The sequence below is a fragment of the Sparassis crispa genome, assembly GCF_003851025.1.
Source record: "Sparassis crispa DNA, contig_000001F, whole genome shotgun sequence".
NCBI lineage: Eukaryota > Fungi > Basidiomycota > Agaricomycetes > Polyporales > Sparassidaceae > Sparassis > Sparassis crispa.
Window position 1 is genome coordinate 1800653 of NW_020939748.1, and position 19133 is coordinate 1819785.

Genomic DNA, 19133 nt, shown 5'->3' on the forward strand with positions numbered 1-19133 from the left:
GAGTACGTATACCCGGCATGTTTTCTTTCGCGTACACGGTGTCGCGTTCTTCAGCTGCCTTGTCATGACGTTCGAGAGGATTTATCATAGAGGTTCCTTGTATTCTTATTCTTGGGCAGGCAGGTCTTCTCCGTAATGGCGCCTCTTTCTTGCCGCTCATGCCCAGGTGGTCCGGGATGTTCTGCGCGATACCTTACATACTACATACTCTAGTTTGCAATGTTATTCTGTCAAAGAACGCACTCATGCTCATAGAGCATATGTCATATTGCGGGCATAACAGAAGAGCATAATGCATAGTTGTAGGCGTCAAATTCGGGCGTCCCACAGCCTTCAGCGTCTCGCCATAGCAGCCGCCTTATAAACCTCTTCCACTGCCACGTCCCACGCCAGCCCACTTGCCTTTGCAGCATTTTCGCCAGTACCATTCAATTCCTTCCGCTCTCTCTACTAGCTTCAATTCTTTCTCGTTCCAAGTGGCGTATGGCTTGCATTTCGCAAGGTGTTGGATCGCTTTACCAATACCCGAGTTCTAGAGAGTCGACAGCTCATCAGTCGTACCACAAGATCTAGGTGTGTTCTTACCTTTACAGTGTCGCGGGAGAGGTTGTGCTTGGCCTCGTCAACATCATTCAGGATTTGGCTGATCTTCGAAGGGTCAAGGGGGGGATGAACACCATTGGTCTTGGCCGCTATTTTCACCTGACGGACGAAGACAATGATTTTCTCCGCCCATCCCGCTGCGTGCCGTGCGCCTGGTCCACCTTGAATGGGCTTTGCTTTGGAGGGTGTACCACCCTTTCTCGGCCATTTCGTTGAGGTCTTGTCCAAAGGCACAGGTTCCGCCACATTCATACTTCGATTCGCTGCACCTAAGATTTCCTTGGCCATGCCGTCTCTGGCTCCGACATTCTCTACTGCATGGGTTTTAGTGGCAATCACCACCTGCTTTGCAGTGTGAACTGTCCCCACACCTGCTGTTTGCTCAGGTTTCTCCCCAAACAATTCATGCCATAATTCCTGCCTGCCAGCTTGTACATCATGCCCCTCTTCATTGTTATCCTGGCCCTCCTGACTGTCAACTTCTGGCTGTCCACAAATTGGCATGGGTGCTGCCTGAATTCTATCTTCATGAACATTTGTTGAATGGGATGATGAGGGCTGAACAATATTTGCATGTGCAACAGCTGATGCTTCAGTGCTGGTGGGGATGGTGTGAATGGGATAGTGACTGGCATTGATGATGGTGTATGGCGTGGAAGAAGAAATGCTGTGACTAGGATGCAAGTGTCGCAAATTGGAACTGAGAACAATATTCCGATGTGATGCTTTCATAGAGGAAAGATGAAGGGATGGAGGGTCATATTTGAAAGCAGAAACTGCAGCTTGGTGAACATGAACATGGATATGGATGTTGAGGCTGGAAAGTATATCTACACCTTTGGTTGAGAAAGTATGCATATTTGAATGTGAGCTACTAGCAGTGAAATGTGCATTTGTGGGACACATACCATGATTGGTCTGTGTAGTATTGGTTGTGGTGTTGAATTCAACAGGTTTGCTGAGAGCAAATACTGATTCTTGTCTTAGACGAGAATCAGAACCACTTTCTGAAATTGTAATGCTGATCTGACATAGATCAGACATCTCTTCATCTGCTAATCTAGCAATCAATTCACTGAAGAAATGAATGATACTATGAGTGATGACACTTGAAGTACATGTGTAAACAAACTTACAGGCAGATAATGTTCTCAATTGACAAAATCTGAACACTGATAGGATTTGATGATGGTAAGAGAAAAGGAGGACACTCACGTGACAGTGGGTATATATCTTTGTGCTGACTAAGCATGTGACTTAACGTCACTGGCATGATAAGCAAGATTACATCATTCAATGTCAGCAGAACAGAAATGTGTCAGCCTGATAAGTTTCACCTTCTATTTATAGTTGCCTACATTTACACAGCTAAGTTGCAAAATGTGTTGTATAATTGTCTAATTTCAGTCACAAACAAAAAGCAACCTTTAGAACGTCCTGAGACACAGTGACTTAAATGGGGATCTAAATGATTGGACATCGCCGAGATAGGCACCCATGGAGATGTTGAACGGGCACGACAGAGTTTGTGCTGCACAGGCATCCTGGACACATTCTGGAGTGGCGATTTTTATGTACATGTACAGCAGTGCTATAGCATACAAATGAGAATTTTTTTCAATTTTTTTGAGGACACAGGAGGCCCGGGATTTGAGTGGATGTGTTGCTCCCAGTCAAATTACCTAAAGATACTCATCTAGGCGAGTACATAGCAATTCTCGGGCGAAATCGGCATGTCCCATGAAGAATATCGCAACTTATTTTTCATGGGACATGCAGTTTTTGGCTGGCGGCCCAGTGGGCTGCATGTCCCATGTCGATTTCGATTCTGAGGCTTCATGGGACACACAGCCCGATATGGAAGGTCTCTGGAAACATATCAGATCTATTCGCCTAGCGACGCGAGGGAGTGCCCAATGAACATGGGCACGGCTCGTGCTGCCCATCGGCTAGATGGTGCGCACACTCCGGCCATCAATTCTGTTGCTCCGCCCCTGCTGCTCACCGCAGGGTGTGCTCGACGGCCCCCCGCCCGCCAACAGCGAGCGTGCACCAGGGCGCGTGTCCCAGGACATGCATTACATACGCGATAAGCCCCGATCGGGCTGGGCTTGCATGTCCCATGGCTACAACGCCTGTCTCATGGCTAGGAAGCTGAATGTAGGACAATGACAACAAATGTAAGCCACACAAGCATGCCCACTATAACACTTCTGCATCTTGTTAACTCAAGTATGTCACATTATCAATGCAAATTCTCTTTTCTCCCTCATCCTCACTCATCCTTGCTGTCTTGCTCCTAAAAACTGTAGTATTCATGCCCATGATGATGCCACTCACCAACAATACTCATGATTTCATCATGTGGCTGTGACACAACCCACAGACAACTTGAAAGACATAACAACTATGATCACTGGACATGACATGAGCCAATACATGGCCAGCCTTAGGCAAATTCGTGCTTCGCACCTTAAATGCAATCAACGATCCAGACATGCGAAACATTGTCATAAGAGAAAGACGTGGTCATTACGGCATGGAGACGGACCGTTGGCACATGTCCAAATGATAAGTGTTGTTGCGGGAAGATATCGTGTCATAGCCAGGTCATATCGCTCGACTCGTGGTACTCGCTGGCACTGCAGCTTATCTGCGCCTCCGAAAGCAGAATCGCATAAGATGTCACCGCAAAGGAGATCTTCTGACAGCCAAAAAGGGAGCGTCGGCACATCGATATCACCGCTGACGCAGGCCACGCGGCCAGACTGCTGCGACGGAAAAGATAGGCACTGGCTGAGCGCTGATCCTGAGGCGAGAACGGACGCTGTCGCATGCTTTAAAGTTTCGCACAAGACCATCGTGTACGTGTAGACTGCGCCGCGGGCACGGGAATGCGGGGAGGACCAGGCGGAGATGCCAGGCGGAGGAATGGAAAGACAACGAGACGGCGCAGGTCGACCTCAGGTGATGTCCAACAGGCGAATGCGCAGAGTGACCAGTAAGATGCACGGCGACGACCATGTTCCCGGACATGACGAGACAGAGCCGGTGTGACGAGAGAGACGAGCGTGCATGCGCTCATTCGCTGGAGAGCAATGTTACCACGAAAGCGAAGCACGATTGTCTTTGTGGGGATAGTTTGGGCCGGAAGAGTCCGCGAGAGTGCTTCGCGAAGAGCAAACGTGCGTGGGGGCTGACGCAGTCGAGCAATAATGGCGCTGAGCGTGGCAGGAGACGAGCAGGGACCCTGGTGACCACGGGAGCCGCGAAGAGACAGCGAGGACGGCGGAGTGGCAGAGGCTGGCGGAGGGAGAGGAAAGGAAACGGCTGACTCAGCGGTCTGGCTGTGTGCGTCGACCCACGTGCCTCAGGAAGAGAGCGTCACTGGGAGGTCGTGAATTTGACGGACGCCCTCTGCAGCTCTCCTCGTTTCAGCAGAGTTCGCAGCGAAACCTGGCCACCGTGCTGCTGCGTCTGCAGATCTCCGAACAACGGAAAACGTTCCTGTTACAACGTACGACAACAGCCGCTGACTGCCCTTCAGGTATATCTACTCGCCCCCGTTTCAGCTCGCCCTTTTCCTCTTCCTATTTCTCTCTCACCGTTAAACTGCCACAGCCGACTCACCGTCTAGTATCGGAGCTGTTTTATGAACCCAATCCAGGGTGACAAGTCTCGCCCTGAGCAACTCGATCACCACCTTCCCCCGTCTCCTCCGAGCTCTACCAATCCCACTGCACCGCCCTCTCCCACTCTTGACCCCTTCCCGCCGCACAAGGATCGTTCCGTCCATAGCTTCATCGGTCCACGTCGCACGTCTTCCATCAAGCTTCACGCCCATCCCAAATGGCCCAACGATTCCCACCCCGACTCCAGTAACTCCGGCGGGGGGCCAACGCGAGGACGCGGCTCACCTGAGCGTCCTCCGCGTAGGCATGCGGTCCGAAGAGCATCAGAGCGAGCTCTGACAATGTCCTCGTCTCATGTCTCGAGGACATCTATGTCTGATCTCTTCATACCTTCCCATTCTGCCCGGAAACCCCTGTCTCGCCGATCCTCTTCACCGTCCTCCTCGTCCTCTTCTATCCCAAGCAGAGCTGTTCCTTCGTCGTCCACTGCAGGTATCGGTCGCAAGGTCGCAGCTTCCCTAGATCTTTTCAAGGAAACCGCGGTCACTCCTAGCGAGGATGAACACCCCTACGATCATCCTCGTCCTGTGTCCGCTTCTTCGAAACGAAGGGTTGGCCCTTCGCATCCTATCAAGGATGTAGCGGAAGCTCAGTTTGAGTTCGTCAAGCGTTCGGATTGGCCGGACCGCGAGGCAGCTGCTATCAGAAGAGACAAAAGTATGACAGGCCTGGAGCGAGTGAGGACGCGGGACAGTATTATCTCTGTGTCGAGTGCAAGGGAACAGGGCGTGCGTCGGCGCAAGGCTCGGACATTTTCTGCTCGAGACACTGTTTTGACCGACCTGGTGCAATGGCGAAAGTCGGTGATGGCAGAGCATGACAGCAGCCGAGGACGGCCACAAGAGCGTAGTGTCTGGGCTGATGACTCTGCGCCGGATGCCACGTTTGGTTCCCCGGGTACTGACTCTTCTGCGTCCTCTGCTTCCTCTGCTGCCACCTATCACGGCGAGCGTACACCGTCACCCGTTTCACTTGTTCTTCCTGCCACTTTCCCCCCTTCTCCATCGCCATCTCGCTCACCGCGCAACAGGGTACCTCATGATACGACATTAGTTCCGTTGACTGCTTACCCGGACCGTCAGTTTCCTCCCTCAGATCGCGCTACTGTCCGAACCCGGTCGCGGTCGCCCACTCCCATCTACGATCATCACCCCTCTCCGCGGTATCCAACTCCTGCGTCCGAACTCACTACTTGGTCAACCGATGATGAGTCTGCCTGGGAAACGGCTTCGGTTACGACGACTTCCACCACATCCGTTTCGTCCCCCTTTCCCCTTTCCCCTTCACGCACGAGTCCTCTGCCGCAACCTATCGTCCGAAACGCGAGCGATGAGGACGAAGAACAGCAGCAAAGAGCATTGTTGTCACCGTTCGACGATATCGAGGTCGGCTCACAGGGAGTCTCGAGTGTGGAACATGGCGATCTGCCGTTAGGTTTCAATTTATCGCGAGAAAGCCTACCGCACATTCCCTTGCGGCCATTTAGGAATCAAGTTGGTGGCCATAGCGCGATATACAAGTTCACCAAACGCGCGGTATGCAAGGTAAGAATTTAAACCACGTGCTAGTACCACAACTTATGTCTGTTTCTTTTATTTTAGCCACTTGTCTCTCGTGAAAACCTGTTTTATGAGGCAGTCGAGCGAGAAGCTCCTCCTTTACTTGACTTCATTCCGCGCTATCTGGGCGTGATGCTCGTCAGTTATCGACGCGTTCCGCGGACCTCAGTCGGATCGCCCGGGGCGTCGATCCAGCCTGGCAAGGATGTTGATGTTGCCCGTCCGCCCATTCACAAGGCAGCCTCCGACACCACGAAACTTGCGACCATGGTTTCCCCCACTAATACCAGGTACAGCGTCCCCGTACCTCACGATGAGGGAGGAGACACAGATACCGGAGAAGCCGAGTTACCTGAGGTCGCGCTTGATTACAACCGCCATATTATCCCGCAGTGGTTGTTACACGGCAGACGGAGTCGCGCTCTGTCCCATTCAGATGCATCCGCAGGTGTCGCCGCTCGTCCAGTCAACCGGCGTCTGAGACGGACGCACTTGAACGGCGCCACGGCTTCTAGTCCTGACCTTGGAATGTCTGCAAACCGTTTATCGTACCTGAATGGTGGGTTCAAGCCTATGCCAAGTTCGTTGGCGCGCGGCTGTTTGATTTCGGCTGATCGGCCTGATACTGCCACTCCCACAAACTCGCCTCCCATTCCTGCCACGAAATGGCAGGCCCTCAGTGTTCCTGAAGCAGCACCTCTACCGCTGTCTGCTGGGTCCTCGTTTAACAGCGGCTGGTTTGGTGGGACTGGATCCACCGTCGTTAATACCAAATTCAAGGATCACGTCTTCAGCACGCTTTTGCGTCGGTTTTCGCGGCAGTGTCCTTCCAGCAGAGGCCGAACTGCAGCGCGTGTGGAGGACGAGGGTGACTTCGCTGACGGCGAGGGCGAGGAGGGCGAGGAGGGGTCTTTGAGCGACGACATGTTGAAGGTTAGACGCAAGAAGAAGCTGAGTCGTGTGGAGCGGTTGCGGGAGGAAGAGGCAGGCGTGACGGGCATGTCTCTTCGGCGTGTGCAGAGCGACCACCAGCTTGTGGCGCACGACAGACGAAGTACTGCGCGGGAACCGAGCGGCAATCAGCAGGAGCTATTCGAGTTCGAGCCGGAAAAGCCTCCAGATGCCGGTGCACTGTCATCGTTCAGGGACGGAGGCCGTGGTACCTTCGCTGCGCGTGCGCAGCAAGACCGTGCATGGCTGCAATTGTACCCACCTGTTCCTCGCAGCGTGTCCGATCCGCACAGCGGTACTGTTCGTAGGTCGTCTTCGGAGCCCCGCGATCCTTCGGTGACGCGCCAGAATCACTTCATTCTCATGGAGGATTTGACCGGACGCCTGAAACGGTCTTGTGTCCTTGACCTGAAGATGGGCACGCGGCAGTATGGAATGGATGCCACGCCTGCGAAAAAGAAGAGTCAGCGCAAGAAGTGTGACAGGACGACCAGTAGGACCCTGGGAGTCAGGGTTTGTGGTATGCAGGTGAGTGAACTGTAATTTAAGGATGTTTGGACATGTGCCTGCCATCATCTTTTGTATGCTGTGCTCTCTCATGTCTATCGTAAACCTGTTTTTGTACCGTGGCGCTCGAATGGATAGCTGATGCTGCTCTGAAGGTATGGAACCACGTTACCCAATCCTACGTGACCCAAGACAAGTACAAGGGTCGCGAGGTCCGTCCGGAAGACTTCGCGAGTGTCGTGGCTTCGTTCCTGCACGACGGTGAGCGTCTACTGGTCTACCAGATCCCTTTCATCTTGCGGAAGCTGTATGCCCTCGCACGCATCGTTTATCGCCTGAAGGGTTACCGTTTCTACGGCTGCAGTCTTCTCATGATCTACGATGGCGACCGCGAGGTACAAGAAACCTTACGTGCCTCAATATCGGACCACCCATCTTCGCGAAGCAAGCGGGGAGAATCGCTTGAGCGCCGGTTGGACAACCACGTCCACACCCGCGGCGCACCAGTTGCAAAGCAGGAGCATCCGCCGCTGCGTCGCTCGCATAGCGAGGATTTACTTGTCGGGCCCGTCGCAGACCGAAGCAGCCGCCGGCGCAAGCGCGGTGAGGTGCAGATCCGTATTGTTGACTTCGTGCACACCACTACCGGCAGAGATTGGCTGCCGTATCCTCCGGCAGGGCCTGCCGTGGACACGGAGGGAGTCACCAGCGGGAAGGGGTACCAGGCGGACGTTGATCCTGAGACCGGACTCATTTATGCTAGGTTCCCGCCGCATTACCCAGACCAGCCTGACCGCGGATTCTTGTTTGGCCTTATGAAGTTGGCGGAGACCCTGAAGACCATCTGGAACGGGGAACGTATACGCCGCATCAAGGCCTCTCGAGACCATTCCTCGACTGCCGACGATCAGCTTCCACCTCTTTCATCTGACGGCAAGGAGATCTTCGAGGAGATTTTCTGCACGCCGGAGGGCGAGGAGGACATGGGTATGATATCGACATAGTGAGCTTTTTAAAGCGGTATTCTCGTTGCACGCATAGTCATCGTCCATTTCCTTGACCTTTATCTTCATGTGGGATGTCTTTTTTCATCATACTTGTTCCGCTCGTTTCCGCATGCACAGTTTATTCTACTCGCACTACTCATCGCTCATTTTGCTCGGTCCTCGACCTCGTCTTCTGCAATTCACAAACTCTAGATGTCCTCATCTATCCTCCATGCATTGTATCATAAACGAAGTACTATAGCGGTAGCAGTGCATAATTCTCATACTTTCTAGCTGTTTGGTGTACTTGAGGCGAGACAGTGCGACTGCGACTGAGACGCAAACGTCAAGCAAGACGTCCATCCACGTCAGGAGCTGCTGGGTGCGCGCTGCAACTGGACCAGAACGCGTTCAATAGTGGGCCCATCTCTGAAACAGTTGGCTCTGCACGGACAAGAGAAGCCACAAGATGCCAGCGTAGTCACCCCATCGAGTGCGCAGGAGAATCATCGAAGAAGGGATGCGCTGGATTAGAGGCCCTGCAACAGCATGCTCACATAAGGTTACGAGCGTGCCTTAGCTAATTTGCTGTACTATCATTCTGGATGTACTTCTCCCGGATGTCCTTCCACTGCTTCTGCATTACCGAACGCCGGGTCAGAGATGCAATGCGCCAGTGCACGTGCGGAAGCACACATACCCCCTTGTTCCAGTTATCCCAAAACGACGTGATGGCGACGTCGAAGCCAACGCCGAAGGCGAAGGCACCGGCGAAGATGGACGTGACATACACGCCTAGAGAGCAAGCAGACGGATTTTTCAGTCCTCGGGAAATAGCGGACTGCGAGTCGCACTCACTGTTGCGCTTCACGAGGGAGTTGTAGAAGACGTTTGCCAGCTGTCGAACGTGGATAAATATGCGGCAATGTCAGGCGAATTGGACGAATAACTGACGGAGGCCATGGCTACCGATGATGGTGGTGGAGGTGGCAGAAGCTGAGAGCAGTCGGGCCGTAGGCGCATCGTGTCGGTTCGGAGATGGAAGATCGTGCCCTCTACGTGTGCACTCTTGCACCTAACCTCATCCCATGTCTACGTCTGCACTAAAACAGCTCGTTCCTAGGCTGCGTCTCGCACCACGGCCGTGCAGAGCAGCATTTATGTCTACTGGGCAGGCTCCAGACGCGCCGCCTGTACCACCAGCGCCGGGCCCGTCTGCGGGAAGCTCAGCGATGCCCGAATTATTTGCGAACCTCGCAACACCCCCGTCATCCCAGCAGGCCCAAATCCCACAGCCGCGAGCAGACATCTCACACCCCCCTGCAGCGCCAATGACTGCTTACAATCAACCTGTAAACCCGATCAGGCATTCGCGGGCAGAATTCATCACGGAAGACCTCACGAAAGAAAAGCCCAAGTATGGGGTATATGTGCAGTCGACACCGAACAACACCATCGTCACCCTCACGCGGCCGAACGGGAATCCTATCCTGACGCTTTCCGGTGGGAAAGTGGGGTATAAAGGCGCGAACAAGGCTACATTCGAGGCGTCGTCGAAGTGTGCTATGGGGGTCTTCGAGGCGCTCGCAAAGGAGCAGGAGAAGGAGGACTTGCGGTGGGAGCTGTTTGTGAGCGGCTTTGGGTCTGGGCGGGACGCGTTCCACAAGGCGTTGATGGCTGCCGACCCAACAATCAAGGCGGCGCTGAGGCGCATCACAGACAGGACACCCATTAAAATTGGAGGAACGCGGGCACAGAAGATGAAACGTCGGTAGTGCATACACGGTGAGCAATCCATTTCTACAGGTTTACTTGCACACTCAATTATTCTAGAGACAACCCGGGCATTCCCCTGCACCTCATCATCATCTATGGAGGATGTTAGTAGACCCGGCACCTCCGGTGGGTTGCCGACGAGCGAGGAGAGACAGAGATGCTTGGTGCTGCACTTATTCTCGCAATAATTGATTCCCTTGTCGGAGTGGTTGACTCTCCGTGATCCCGGATTGCGCGTGTGCATGTGTGTATGTAGTATACTGGACTCAGAACGCCTCAGTAAGGAAGAGTCGGTGAAATGAAGATCTTGGCCCGAGCTGCGCTCAGGTGTCTTCCTTATGTCATCATTCCTGGCTTACCGTGACACCAACGCGTACGTGCGGCATGGCGGTGGTCCTATGTAAATTGTCAACGCTCTCCCATCCTTGTTCTCTTCCACCACCATCTCTCCCTCTCACATCACGCCCGCCCGCTCCAGAATTTCCCTGCGCTCCGCGCACATCTTATCTGTCCCGTTCATGAACGCCTCTGCATCTACCCTGTCATTGCCGCCGCCGCGAGATATTCCGTCCACGTTTGTGGCGAGTCTCAAGAGTTGGTACGCGCCCTTCGTTCTATCATCTGACAGAGCTTAGCTCATGTGGTCACCATAGGTGGGCTGCGGGTGAGAAGGAGGGCGCAGCCAGTGAGGAGCGTCTTCTCCGGTATGTGTCTCTATCATGTCCGGCGCGCAGTCGCATGCTCACGTACTCTAGGAAATTATCTTTCTTTCGCCCGACGGGGGTGTCTGCACCCCCAACACCGAGCGACGATGTCCCCGTCGTAGCTCGCAGTATGCGGATTGAGCTGTCTGATCCGAAGCATTATCTCAATACCCTGGCCATGACCTCCACATCACCCGCGAATACAGCATACCCCCCAGCTGTCCTTTTACATGGCTACGGGGCTGGGCTTGGTTTCTTCTTCCAGAATTTCACTGCACTTGGGAATTGGGCCGGTAGGCGTGGAAGCTCGGTGTACGCGCTTGACTGGCTGGGTATGGGTCGTTCGGCACGTGTGCCGTTCTCTGTCAAGGCCAAGCGGGATGACGTCCAAGGGAGGGTCGCTGAGGCAGAATCATTCTTCGTCGACTCGCTAGAACAGTGGAGGCAGAAGATGGGCCTCGAGAGCATGACGCTCATCGGACACTCGCTTGGAGGCTACCTCAGCGTCGCCTATGCGCTGAAGTACCCCGCTCGCGTGGGCAAGATCATCTTGCTGTCCCCTGCAGGCGTACCGAGAGATCCAAACTCTACTGTGTACTCGCGCGAGCTGACGGACAGCCAAGACACGGGCGCCTCTGATTCGGACCACGCGGAAGACATGACAAAGTCGCGCTTGAAGGACCTCAAGTCCAGCCAGAAGCTGGAGCAACGCAAAGAGAGTCGGTCGCGGCGGCTGTTCACATATCTATGGGAAGAGGGCTGGAGTCCGTTTCAAGTTGTTAGATCGACCCTCTTCTGGGGACCGATGCTGGTGGGCAAATATTCCAGCCGACGGTTCATCGGTCTGAGTGAGGAAGATACGAGGGCAATGCATGATTACATTGTCAACATCACTCTGGCGAAGGGATCTGGGGAATATTGTATATGTACGTCAGCATTTAATTTCTAACGGCAACATGTCTCATATCTGCTCTTGTAGCACACTTGCTGGCTCCGGGAGCTCATGCTAGATTGCCTCTCGTAGATCGCATCGCGGCTCTAAAGATTCCCATCACATTTGTTTGTCAGCATCTTTCTATAAACTGCACTCGTTATGTATAGTCTAACCATAGACTACAGACGGTGAACATGACTGGATGGACCCTGAGGGCGGCACAGAAGCTGTAGAGAATCTTCGCCAAGCAGGAAACGGACAAGGGAAGATGTACATTGTGCCTCACGCTGGACATCACGGTGAGTGAAAGTCATAACTAAATAGTCGCGACGGTTTTGAGTGGCTGATTCGCTTTTAGTATACCTGGATAATCCCAAGGCTGTAAACGATTTGCTCGTAAAGGAATTAGATCGTCATAGGGTGGATTGGTGAGTGGTATAGCCGGAGCTGTGCTAAATGGCTTGCTTCGCTTTCGGACTGGTGTATATGGGATATCGGTTGCATTCATAATACTAGTGATGACCTGACATCTTCCGGGACAGGGATCGTATGTAGAACTTCGCACACACATTATGTACATTCTGTGCAGCTAATTGCAATATGTATTTCGCTCTTAGGCCACGGAGAAAACTCTCATTTCCGTCTGTGGCTTGTAAGCGCCCGGAATCGGCGTCTTTCCTTACGATCATGACTTCGGATTTCCTTGTTGACTTGAGCACCTTGGACATGAGGTAACCGTCAGGCGTCGAGGTCTCGGAGATCCACGTTTCATTTCACTGTACCCTCCCCATACTGGTGCTGCTGATACAATCTAGCTCTCTGACGATCACAACCGTCATTTGCCTGCAATACATGTCCATTTGAGCTTGATATACCGTCACTGGTGCAGCAACTGTCGGACAAAATATCACGCCGGGTCGTCTCGCTGAAGCAAGTCTACGCCCATTGCAATGGCAAAAAAGAAGGGGCCTCCTTACAAGGATGACCCGCAATGCAAGTACATTGTGATCGACGACCCATGGCCAGGAAATTTGACGGGCAAGGAGAGGAATAACTATTATTACAACTGGATTGGGGCATGGGTCTTCTTCATGCTAGGCAAGAAGGCCGGCGAGCCCATCTGTATTTACTCGGTCAACACGGTACGTGAGGCGCTTTCCAGCCTATGTTCCTTGCAAGCGGCTAGACTGAACATTGAATATTGATCTCCGGCCTGTTTCGCGGCCAGCGACGCGAAGTGATCGTGAAGCTTTCGGAGGGAATTGATGTCACCTCCTTCCTTGGTGCGCATCACTGGAGTGTCTTCCTGCGAATGCATCGCCCGACGGATGCAGAGCGTGTGTCGTGCGTGTTCCCCTACAACTACCGCATGAAAGGACACCCCGAGAACCGTAGGTCCCGATTCTTGCGCGACTATCCCGACCCTGCATTGTAGCTCCAGTTGCGGTCACGCTCCATAGCTGACTCTGTCTCTAGATAACTGGACAGAGAACTTTCCTATCGGGGGAGAGCCTCCACCGCATCTTAAATTCCCCGTGAAGTTTCCCTACCCCCCGCCTACCTGGGCGTCCCCGGATCATAAGAACGCGAAAGACATATCGCTCCCGTTGCCTGCATCGCGTCCCCAGCCGCCCCCTGTGAGTCACGCGCTTGATCAATCTGGATCAGGAGTGCTTTTGTAACGACAGCAAATTTGACTGCATTTACTGTGCAGAACGCATTCGATCCCTACCAACCTCCTGCGCATTATGACCCGGCATTAGCCGCAGACCCGTCAGATGCGCCTGAAGAGCCTGAAGAAGAGTCTGAAGAAGAGCCTGAAGAGGTAGTTATCAAGGCCGAGCCAGAACGTTCGTGGCAGACATAGCTCTCGCCGTCCTTCTGTGTTGTCCTCACTGTGGTTACTGAGCAGCAGAGTTATACGTCCGTACCAAAAATGATCCATACGAAGAAGGTTAGTTTTCCTATGATTATGAGTCCTTGTGTCCGACCGGCTCTTACCATTTGTTCTCATATGTAGAGGATGCTGCGCTGCAATTCCTCAAAGCGGAGCCTGTGGATGACCACGTCCCCATGGAGCAGGAGATCACAGACACACAGATCAAGCAAGAGGTCGCTGAAGCAAATGTCAAGCAAGAGCCTCCTGAAGCTCCGATCAAGAGAGAGGAGCAGCCAGAAGGTGCATGTTCGATTACGACCTCCGGAATACATTGACCTTACAGTGAATCTCAAGAGAACACCCCATCTGAAGCTTTCATGGCTGCATTTGCAAGGTTGCAACAACGGGGTGAACGAAAATTCATTTCTGCTGTGCTTCTATCAGTCTAATCCCGTGTGTTGGACTCCAGCTCTCGAGAATTCGGCAAGTCAAGCTCCCACTCGTCCCCCAGATACGAGTAAGCGCTTCAAACATTGTCTCTTCATGACATCCCTGCTCAATCACTTGCAGGCGCGAGCCCCCATATATCAGTCATTGAACCCTACATCCCAACCCAATCCGGTACCTCTGGTTCGGGTGTCTTAATATTCTTCGGATTCCCATCCTCATCCTTACTGCGGCGATTAACAGCTCCGAGGGTGAAACCGGAGCCTCAAGAGGGTGTGATACCTCCTTTCAGCCATACTCATGCTCCTCGATACAACCCCGGTCCTGTAGTTCTATCCACTTCGGGTTCTGGTCCATCTGCGTTAGGTCGGGACCTACCTTTGCGTTGCTCACGGAGCGCAGACTCTCATTTTTATTCATCGGCCAGGTATGCGGGTCAAGCCTGAGCCGGAAGATCGTCCGTTACCTTCGGGAATGCCAGCTCGTGAGTGTCGCATTTCTCTGCGTTGTAAGCTAGTCTTGGTCAACCTCTACACTTGAACCAGGATATGGAGATGCAAGACAAAGAGCGCTTGGTAGGGTGCTGTCGCCTTGTCACTGCACTCCAACTCACTGTAGCGCTTTTTGAATTAGAGTCGACCAATACAAACAGGACTTCTGATCCCAGACTATTAAATCCAGAGTGTGAGGCATCCTGCTCATTTTGGTTCCCTTATTTCCTCACTGCTAGACCTGACATAGTATCGTCAAAGAGGGTCAAATCAGAGGATGAGGAACGTACGTCCGCTACCTTTCCAAAAGTTCTCAACGTTGAGATCGATCTCCAGCAGAATCTACGAAGCGTATAAAGACGGAAGAATATGACCGTTGAATTTCAGCACACAGTGAATGACGATGTTTTTGGAAAGGTCATTTGCAATCATGATATCACCTCATCATTCCCTTAAATGCCGTGACGCCTTTTATCGCTGGGAACTCGTCCAAGGTGACTTTGAATATCTGACTATTTATTCCTTTGCCTTTCCTTTACATCCAGCGACGACCGGATTTGCGGCTGCACGTTTCTCTCGTTCTGACCAACTACGGGCGGTAGACCGACAGTAACGTGCAGTGGCTGTCTCTTTATGGAGGTAGTTGTGCATACCCCATTCTGGACCTAATCTTATTCCGTGGATTCCGACGTGGCCTGGTACGCCTCTAAGTCTCAGAAAAATTTCTGTTGGCTTCGACTCCTAGATCACCGTGGTGTGCGAGCAGTTGCGGTCACTACATAACACCTATGAAATAAGACGCCTTGCGATACCTCATCTGCAGCCGTTTATGCCGAAATTCTAATATCGAGGAAAGGCATCCTATTTCTCCGATGATCTCATCCCTACACGCTGACCATACGGCATATCCAGGTATCGTCCTCAAGCCAAGCCTACCTTAAGGCGACGCGTCATCTCAACTGGAGTCGCGACGGAGCGCATGAGGATCACGATCAAAGATTAATCGGGGCGCAACATGATCTTCGCCGAAGCGCAAGACCGTTGGTGGTCGGTAAAGAGCTTCACTCAATGGGAGGCGCCTTCACTCCTTGCGCTGCTTTACTTGCCACTGTCTGGATGGTTATGTGTGTGCGGATGCTAATGTCTCTGTGAGGATCCCAAATCGGTCAGCCTTGTGAACTCATATCCACTGCTTAGGGCTAGTATCATCTCGATCGGGAGCGTTTACCTGATCAAAAGCCTACCCACTTGAGATTACACATCCTTAACCTCCTGCAAGGATAAACACGGTCGTCGCGAGCCCCTTAACCCGCACCTTGTGCCTATCTGCATTCGTTGCTTCACCTGCCCGCCTGAACATTATGAAAGTTCTCATTCTTGGGTATGCATGGCCCACGATCACTCACCACCTTCTCTGATGGAGGACTCATTCTCTTCCTGCCTTTCTCAGCGCTTCCGGATTCATCGGTTTCCCTGTTGCACAGGCGTTCGTACGCGCAGGGCACATCGTCTACGGTATTACCCGTTCAGAGACCAAGGCAAGGCAGCTCGCAGCTGAAGAGAGTACGTAAACGCGATTTCAGACTTCCACTCTACCTACCTGATGATCACCCCTATCTCTTACAGTTATCCCTATCGTCGGAGACGGCAACGATCGCTCCACCTGGCTGCCTCTCGTCGCAACTCTCGATGTGCTCGTCGATGCGACTGGCGGAACGGACGTGTGGACCATCGGCCCGGAAAACCTGAACGCCACGGTCGACGCCGTCAAGCAATACCGACCTGCCTCCGCGCCGAAGCTGGGTTATATCTACACTTCCGGTATTTGGGTCCATGGCAATAATCGCAAGGACATCCTCACGGACACGACTCCCATCACCACGCCCGTGGAGATCGTCAAGTGGCGGCCGGAGCTGGAGCAGAAGGTGGTGACAAACCCGTTTGTAAACGGAGTAGTCATCCGCCCCGCGCTCCTTTATGGCCATTCAGGGTCGCTGTTTGCTTCGCTGTTCCAATCAGCGTTTGAGGGCTATGTAAAGTGGTTCGGCCCTGCCGGAGGCCGTTTGTCCCTCATCCACCGAGACGACCTTGCGAACATCTTCGTGCTTGCGGCGGAGAAGTCGTCCATAATCCGGGGACAGATTTTAGACGCAGCCAACGACTTTACGGAGAGCACGGATGATATTCTGCAGAAGCTCGTCGAAGTCTCTGGAGCGAGCGGATACACCTATATTGAGCCCACCAATTGTCAGCACTCACCTTCGGCGGACATTTGTGCGATGTTGACTTTGCTCACATATAGTATTCGAAACCGCCACCGTCACCTCCGCCATCATTCGACCCTACCTTGGTCGCGCCCTGCTTGGTTGGCAGCCGCGCAAGGCCGGCGTCGTGGATCACTTGGAAATCTACTACAATGCGTGGAAAGCTAGCGCACGTCTCTGATCCGACCGATTATGTTCCTGGGCTGTTCGTTCTCAAAATGTGCCAGAGAGCCTGTACCGTGATATGTTGTGTTACTGAGTTTGTGGATCATGTAAGGGCTGCACCGTGTTGTCCGTGGAAAATCAAGAGCGATAGTCCTGTGGATCTGGTACTACACAGAAGTTACGGTGGACTCAGCTATGATATTGATCTCGTTCAGATTCTCTTCAGCACTTCCTCCGTCACCTCCTGAGTCTTGCTCTTCCCGCCTAGATCGGGCGTGAGCACACGTCCGTCCCGGATGACCTCGTCAACTGCTTTGTCGATCCGCGACGCGCCGGTAGTGTACCCGAGGTATTTCAGCATCAACGCTGCAGAGCGGATGGCTGCGAGCGGATTCGCGATACCCTTCCCAGCGATGTCGGGTGCAGAGCCGTGTACTCTGAATATGCGACAGGCTTAAGGAAGAGGGAGAACATTCGTAATAGATTGTGCAGACTCACGGTTCGCCCATCACGAAGGAATCACCGGCGTTAATGGAAGGTACCAGGCCTAGTGAACCGACGAGTGCCGCAGCAGCGTCTCTGTCGCTTTAGGTCAGCAGGAAGACGTTTGGTTATAACAGTGGCACGTACGATAGAATGTCGCCATACAAGTTGGGCGCGACCATGACATCGTAAATCCTGGGGAAATTAGCGGCTGTCAACGAGTGTGTGGGATGGTATTGGGATGAAATTTACTGGGGCTCTCGGAATAACCTTGCATTGCTACCATTTAGATGACAGAGACGCGAGGAGGGGATAATCCACGCACCGGTACACTGCGCTGTCGACGATCTGCTCCTCCACCTTCACACTGTCGTACCTTCCGTCCTCCGCAAGTCGAGGAACGCTGCGCACGCTCTCCCTGAAGAGACCATCCGTAACAGACAGGACGTTCGCCTTGTGAATGATGGTCACTTGCTTTCGCAGCCTTCAGAAACCATTTTTAAATCAGAAAGGAAGGGATTACCTTGCGCGGCCTCTGGAGTGCAATCTCAAAGGCCATTTTGCCTATCCGGCGAGAGGCGCGCTCGGTGATGAGGCGGATAGCACGAGCCTCTCTACCGTTCTCAGTGGGAATGATTGTCTCTTCTTTGACATACTACGAAAGTTTTGCTCCATTACTTGAAGTAAATAAATGTAATGATCAGGACCCACCAGACACTCCGTATTTTCGCGTACGACAACTAAGTCGACGCTCGGCCTTTCCTCGGGAGTCGGAGCCACCTACGTAGGCAATGAAGATGAAGATAGTGAATAGGTAGAGTAGCTGACGTACAGCAAGTACCGGCCTGATGTTAGCGTACAGGTCCAACTTCTTGCGGAGCGCGACAATCGGCGAAGAGTACCCGCTAACCTTCCTAGACGGCGAGCTGATAAAAAAATAAAACCATAGATTCACGCAGGAAGTTCAAAGAGCACATACCTGACTGCACCGAAGAGTGCACAGTCACACTCCCGCAGAGCTCTAGTTATGACATCAGTCCCCCACCAGACTACTACAGGGTTCGGAGCTCACTCAACAGTCTCCTCAGGCAGAGCCGTCCCTGACCTGGCAAAGAGCTCAAACCCCGCCAGCAAGTCTACAAACTGAAGCTTGGGGACGTCCGAGCCGAGAGCCTCAATGGCACTGCGCGCTGCAGGTATGACCTCATGCCCGATGCCGTCTGCGGGGATCAGACCTATCTTCAAAGTATGGCGAGCAGCGGTAGCCATCGACCGGAATGGGGCACGAAAGGCCATCTTGCAACAGTCTAAGTGAACTCCAGCACGTTAGAGCGAAGTAAAGTCACCTCTCGAGCCTGTGAGAGCCACTACTGTAGCCAATCAGAGCGTGCTCACGCGAAATTCTCCGGTCACGCGATCTCGACGCGTCTTGAAAATCCGAACTGCAGCCGATCCACAGCCGAACCAGCGTATGTTGCGAATCTGCATCTGAAAAATTCTGGTTATGTAAGTAAAGAAAATATCAAACGACTGTAAACTGAGGACCAAGATGATCACTAGCCCTAATTCTTCTCTTGGTAAAATCATGTAGATCCTGTAAAGGCTGTCCGAAAAAGCAGCGAGTTGTGACGCAATTTGTGTCTTATGGATCGTTTTAAAAGGTCAAACAAGGGAGAAAAATTGATCATTCCC

General features: G+C 52.8%; 8 protein-coding genes across 8 annotated transcripts; 5 read left to right on the forward strand and 3 right to left on the reverse strand.

Moving 5' to 3' along the window:
- Positions 1-358: 358 nt before the first annotated feature.
- Positions 359-1855, reverse strand: SCP_0205930 (hypothetical protein; the record flags this gene model as incomplete). The annotated part of the gene is made up of 5 exons (XM_027754507.1): positions 359-532; positions 586-917; positions 975-1439; positions 1512-1678; positions 1740-1855. 5 exons carry the CDS (start codon positions 1853-1855, stop codon positions 359-361), a joined length of 1254 nt encoding a protein of 417 aa, XP_027610308.1.
- A 2400-nt stretch (positions 1856-4255) lies between these two features.
- On the forward strand, positions 4256-8316 carry SCP_0205940 (SAICAR synthase-like protein; the record flags this gene model as incomplete). Its single annotated transcript, XM_027754508.1, has 3 exons — positions 4256-5839; positions 5897-7333; positions 7468-8316. The coding sequence occupies 3 exons, from the start codon at positions 4256-4258 to the stop codon at positions 8314-8316; spliced, it is 3870 nt and encodes a 1289-aa protein (XP_027610309.1).
- A 562-nt stretch (positions 8317-8878) lies between these two features.
- Positions 8879-9321, reverse strand: SCP_0205950 (Cytochrome b-c1 complex subunit 9; the record flags this gene model as incomplete). The annotated part of the gene is made up of 4 exons (XM_027754509.1): positions 8879-8935; positions 8999-9093; positions 9157-9196; positions 9253-9321. 4 exons carry the CDS (start codon positions 9319-9321, stop codon positions 8879-8881), a joined length of 261 nt encoding a protein of 86 aa, XP_027610310.1.
- Positions 9322-9530: 209 nt separating this feature from the next.
- SCP_0205960 (predicted protein) lies at positions 9531-10073 on the forward strand (the record flags this gene model as incomplete). The annotated part of the gene is made up of 1 exon (XM_027754510.1): positions 9531-10073. The coding sequence occupies one exon, from the start codon at positions 9531-9533 to the stop codon at positions 10071-10073; it is 543 nt and encodes a 180-aa protein (XP_027610311.1).
- Positions 10074-10592: 519 nt separating this feature from the next.
- On the forward strand, positions 10593-12144 carry SCP_0205970 (probable cardiolipin-specific deacylase, mitochondrial; the record flags this gene model as incomplete). Its single annotated transcript, XM_027754511.1, has 6 exons — positions 10593-10672; positions 10728-10778; positions 10830-11704; positions 11758-11841; positions 11898-12011; positions 12071-12144. 6 exons carry the CDS (start codon positions 10593-10595, stop codon positions 12142-12144), a joined length of 1278 nt encoding a protein of 425 aa, XP_027610312.1.
- A 518-nt stretch (positions 12145-12662) lies between these two features.
- Positions 12663-14909, forward strand: SCP_0205980 (hypothetical protein; the record flags this gene model as incomplete). The annotated part of the gene is made up of 15 exons (XM_027754512.1): positions 12663-12854; positions 12941-13103; positions 13189-13349; positions 13427-13562; positions 13625-13666; positions 13733-13891; positions 13946-13999; positions 14061-14108; positions 14162-14221; positions 14282-14404; positions 14466-14522; positions 14584-14613; positions 14672-14722; positions 14780-14815; positions 14869-14909. 15 exons carry the CDS (start codon positions 12663-12665, stop codon positions 14907-14909), a joined length of 1353 nt encoding a protein of 450 aa, XP_027610313.1.
- Positions 14910-15890: 981 nt separating this feature from the next.
- SCP_0205990 (NAD(P)-binding protein) lies at positions 15891-16974 on the forward strand (the record flags this gene model as incomplete). The annotated part of the gene is made up of 4 exons (XM_027754513.1): positions 15891-15910; positions 15980-16092; positions 16156-16776; positions 16832-16974. 4 exons carry the CDS (start codon positions 15891-15893, stop codon positions 16972-16974), a joined length of 897 nt encoding a protein of 298 aa, XP_027610314.1.
- Positions 16975-17169: 195 nt separating this feature from the next.
- SCP_0206000 (Homoisocitrate dehydrogenase) lies at positions 17170-18737 on the reverse strand (the record flags this gene model as incomplete). The annotated part of the gene is made up of 10 exons (XM_027754514.1): positions 17170-17395; positions 17457-17537; positions 17589-17636; positions 17694-17711; positions 17767-17915; positions 17965-18096; positions 18153-18221; positions 18274-18367; positions 18421-18462; positions 18514-18737. The coding sequence occupies 10 exons, from the start codon at positions 18735-18737 to the stop codon at positions 17170-17172; spliced, it is 1083 nt and encodes a 360-aa protein (XP_027610315.1).
- Between the last annotated feature and the right edge of the window lie 396 nt (positions 18738-19133).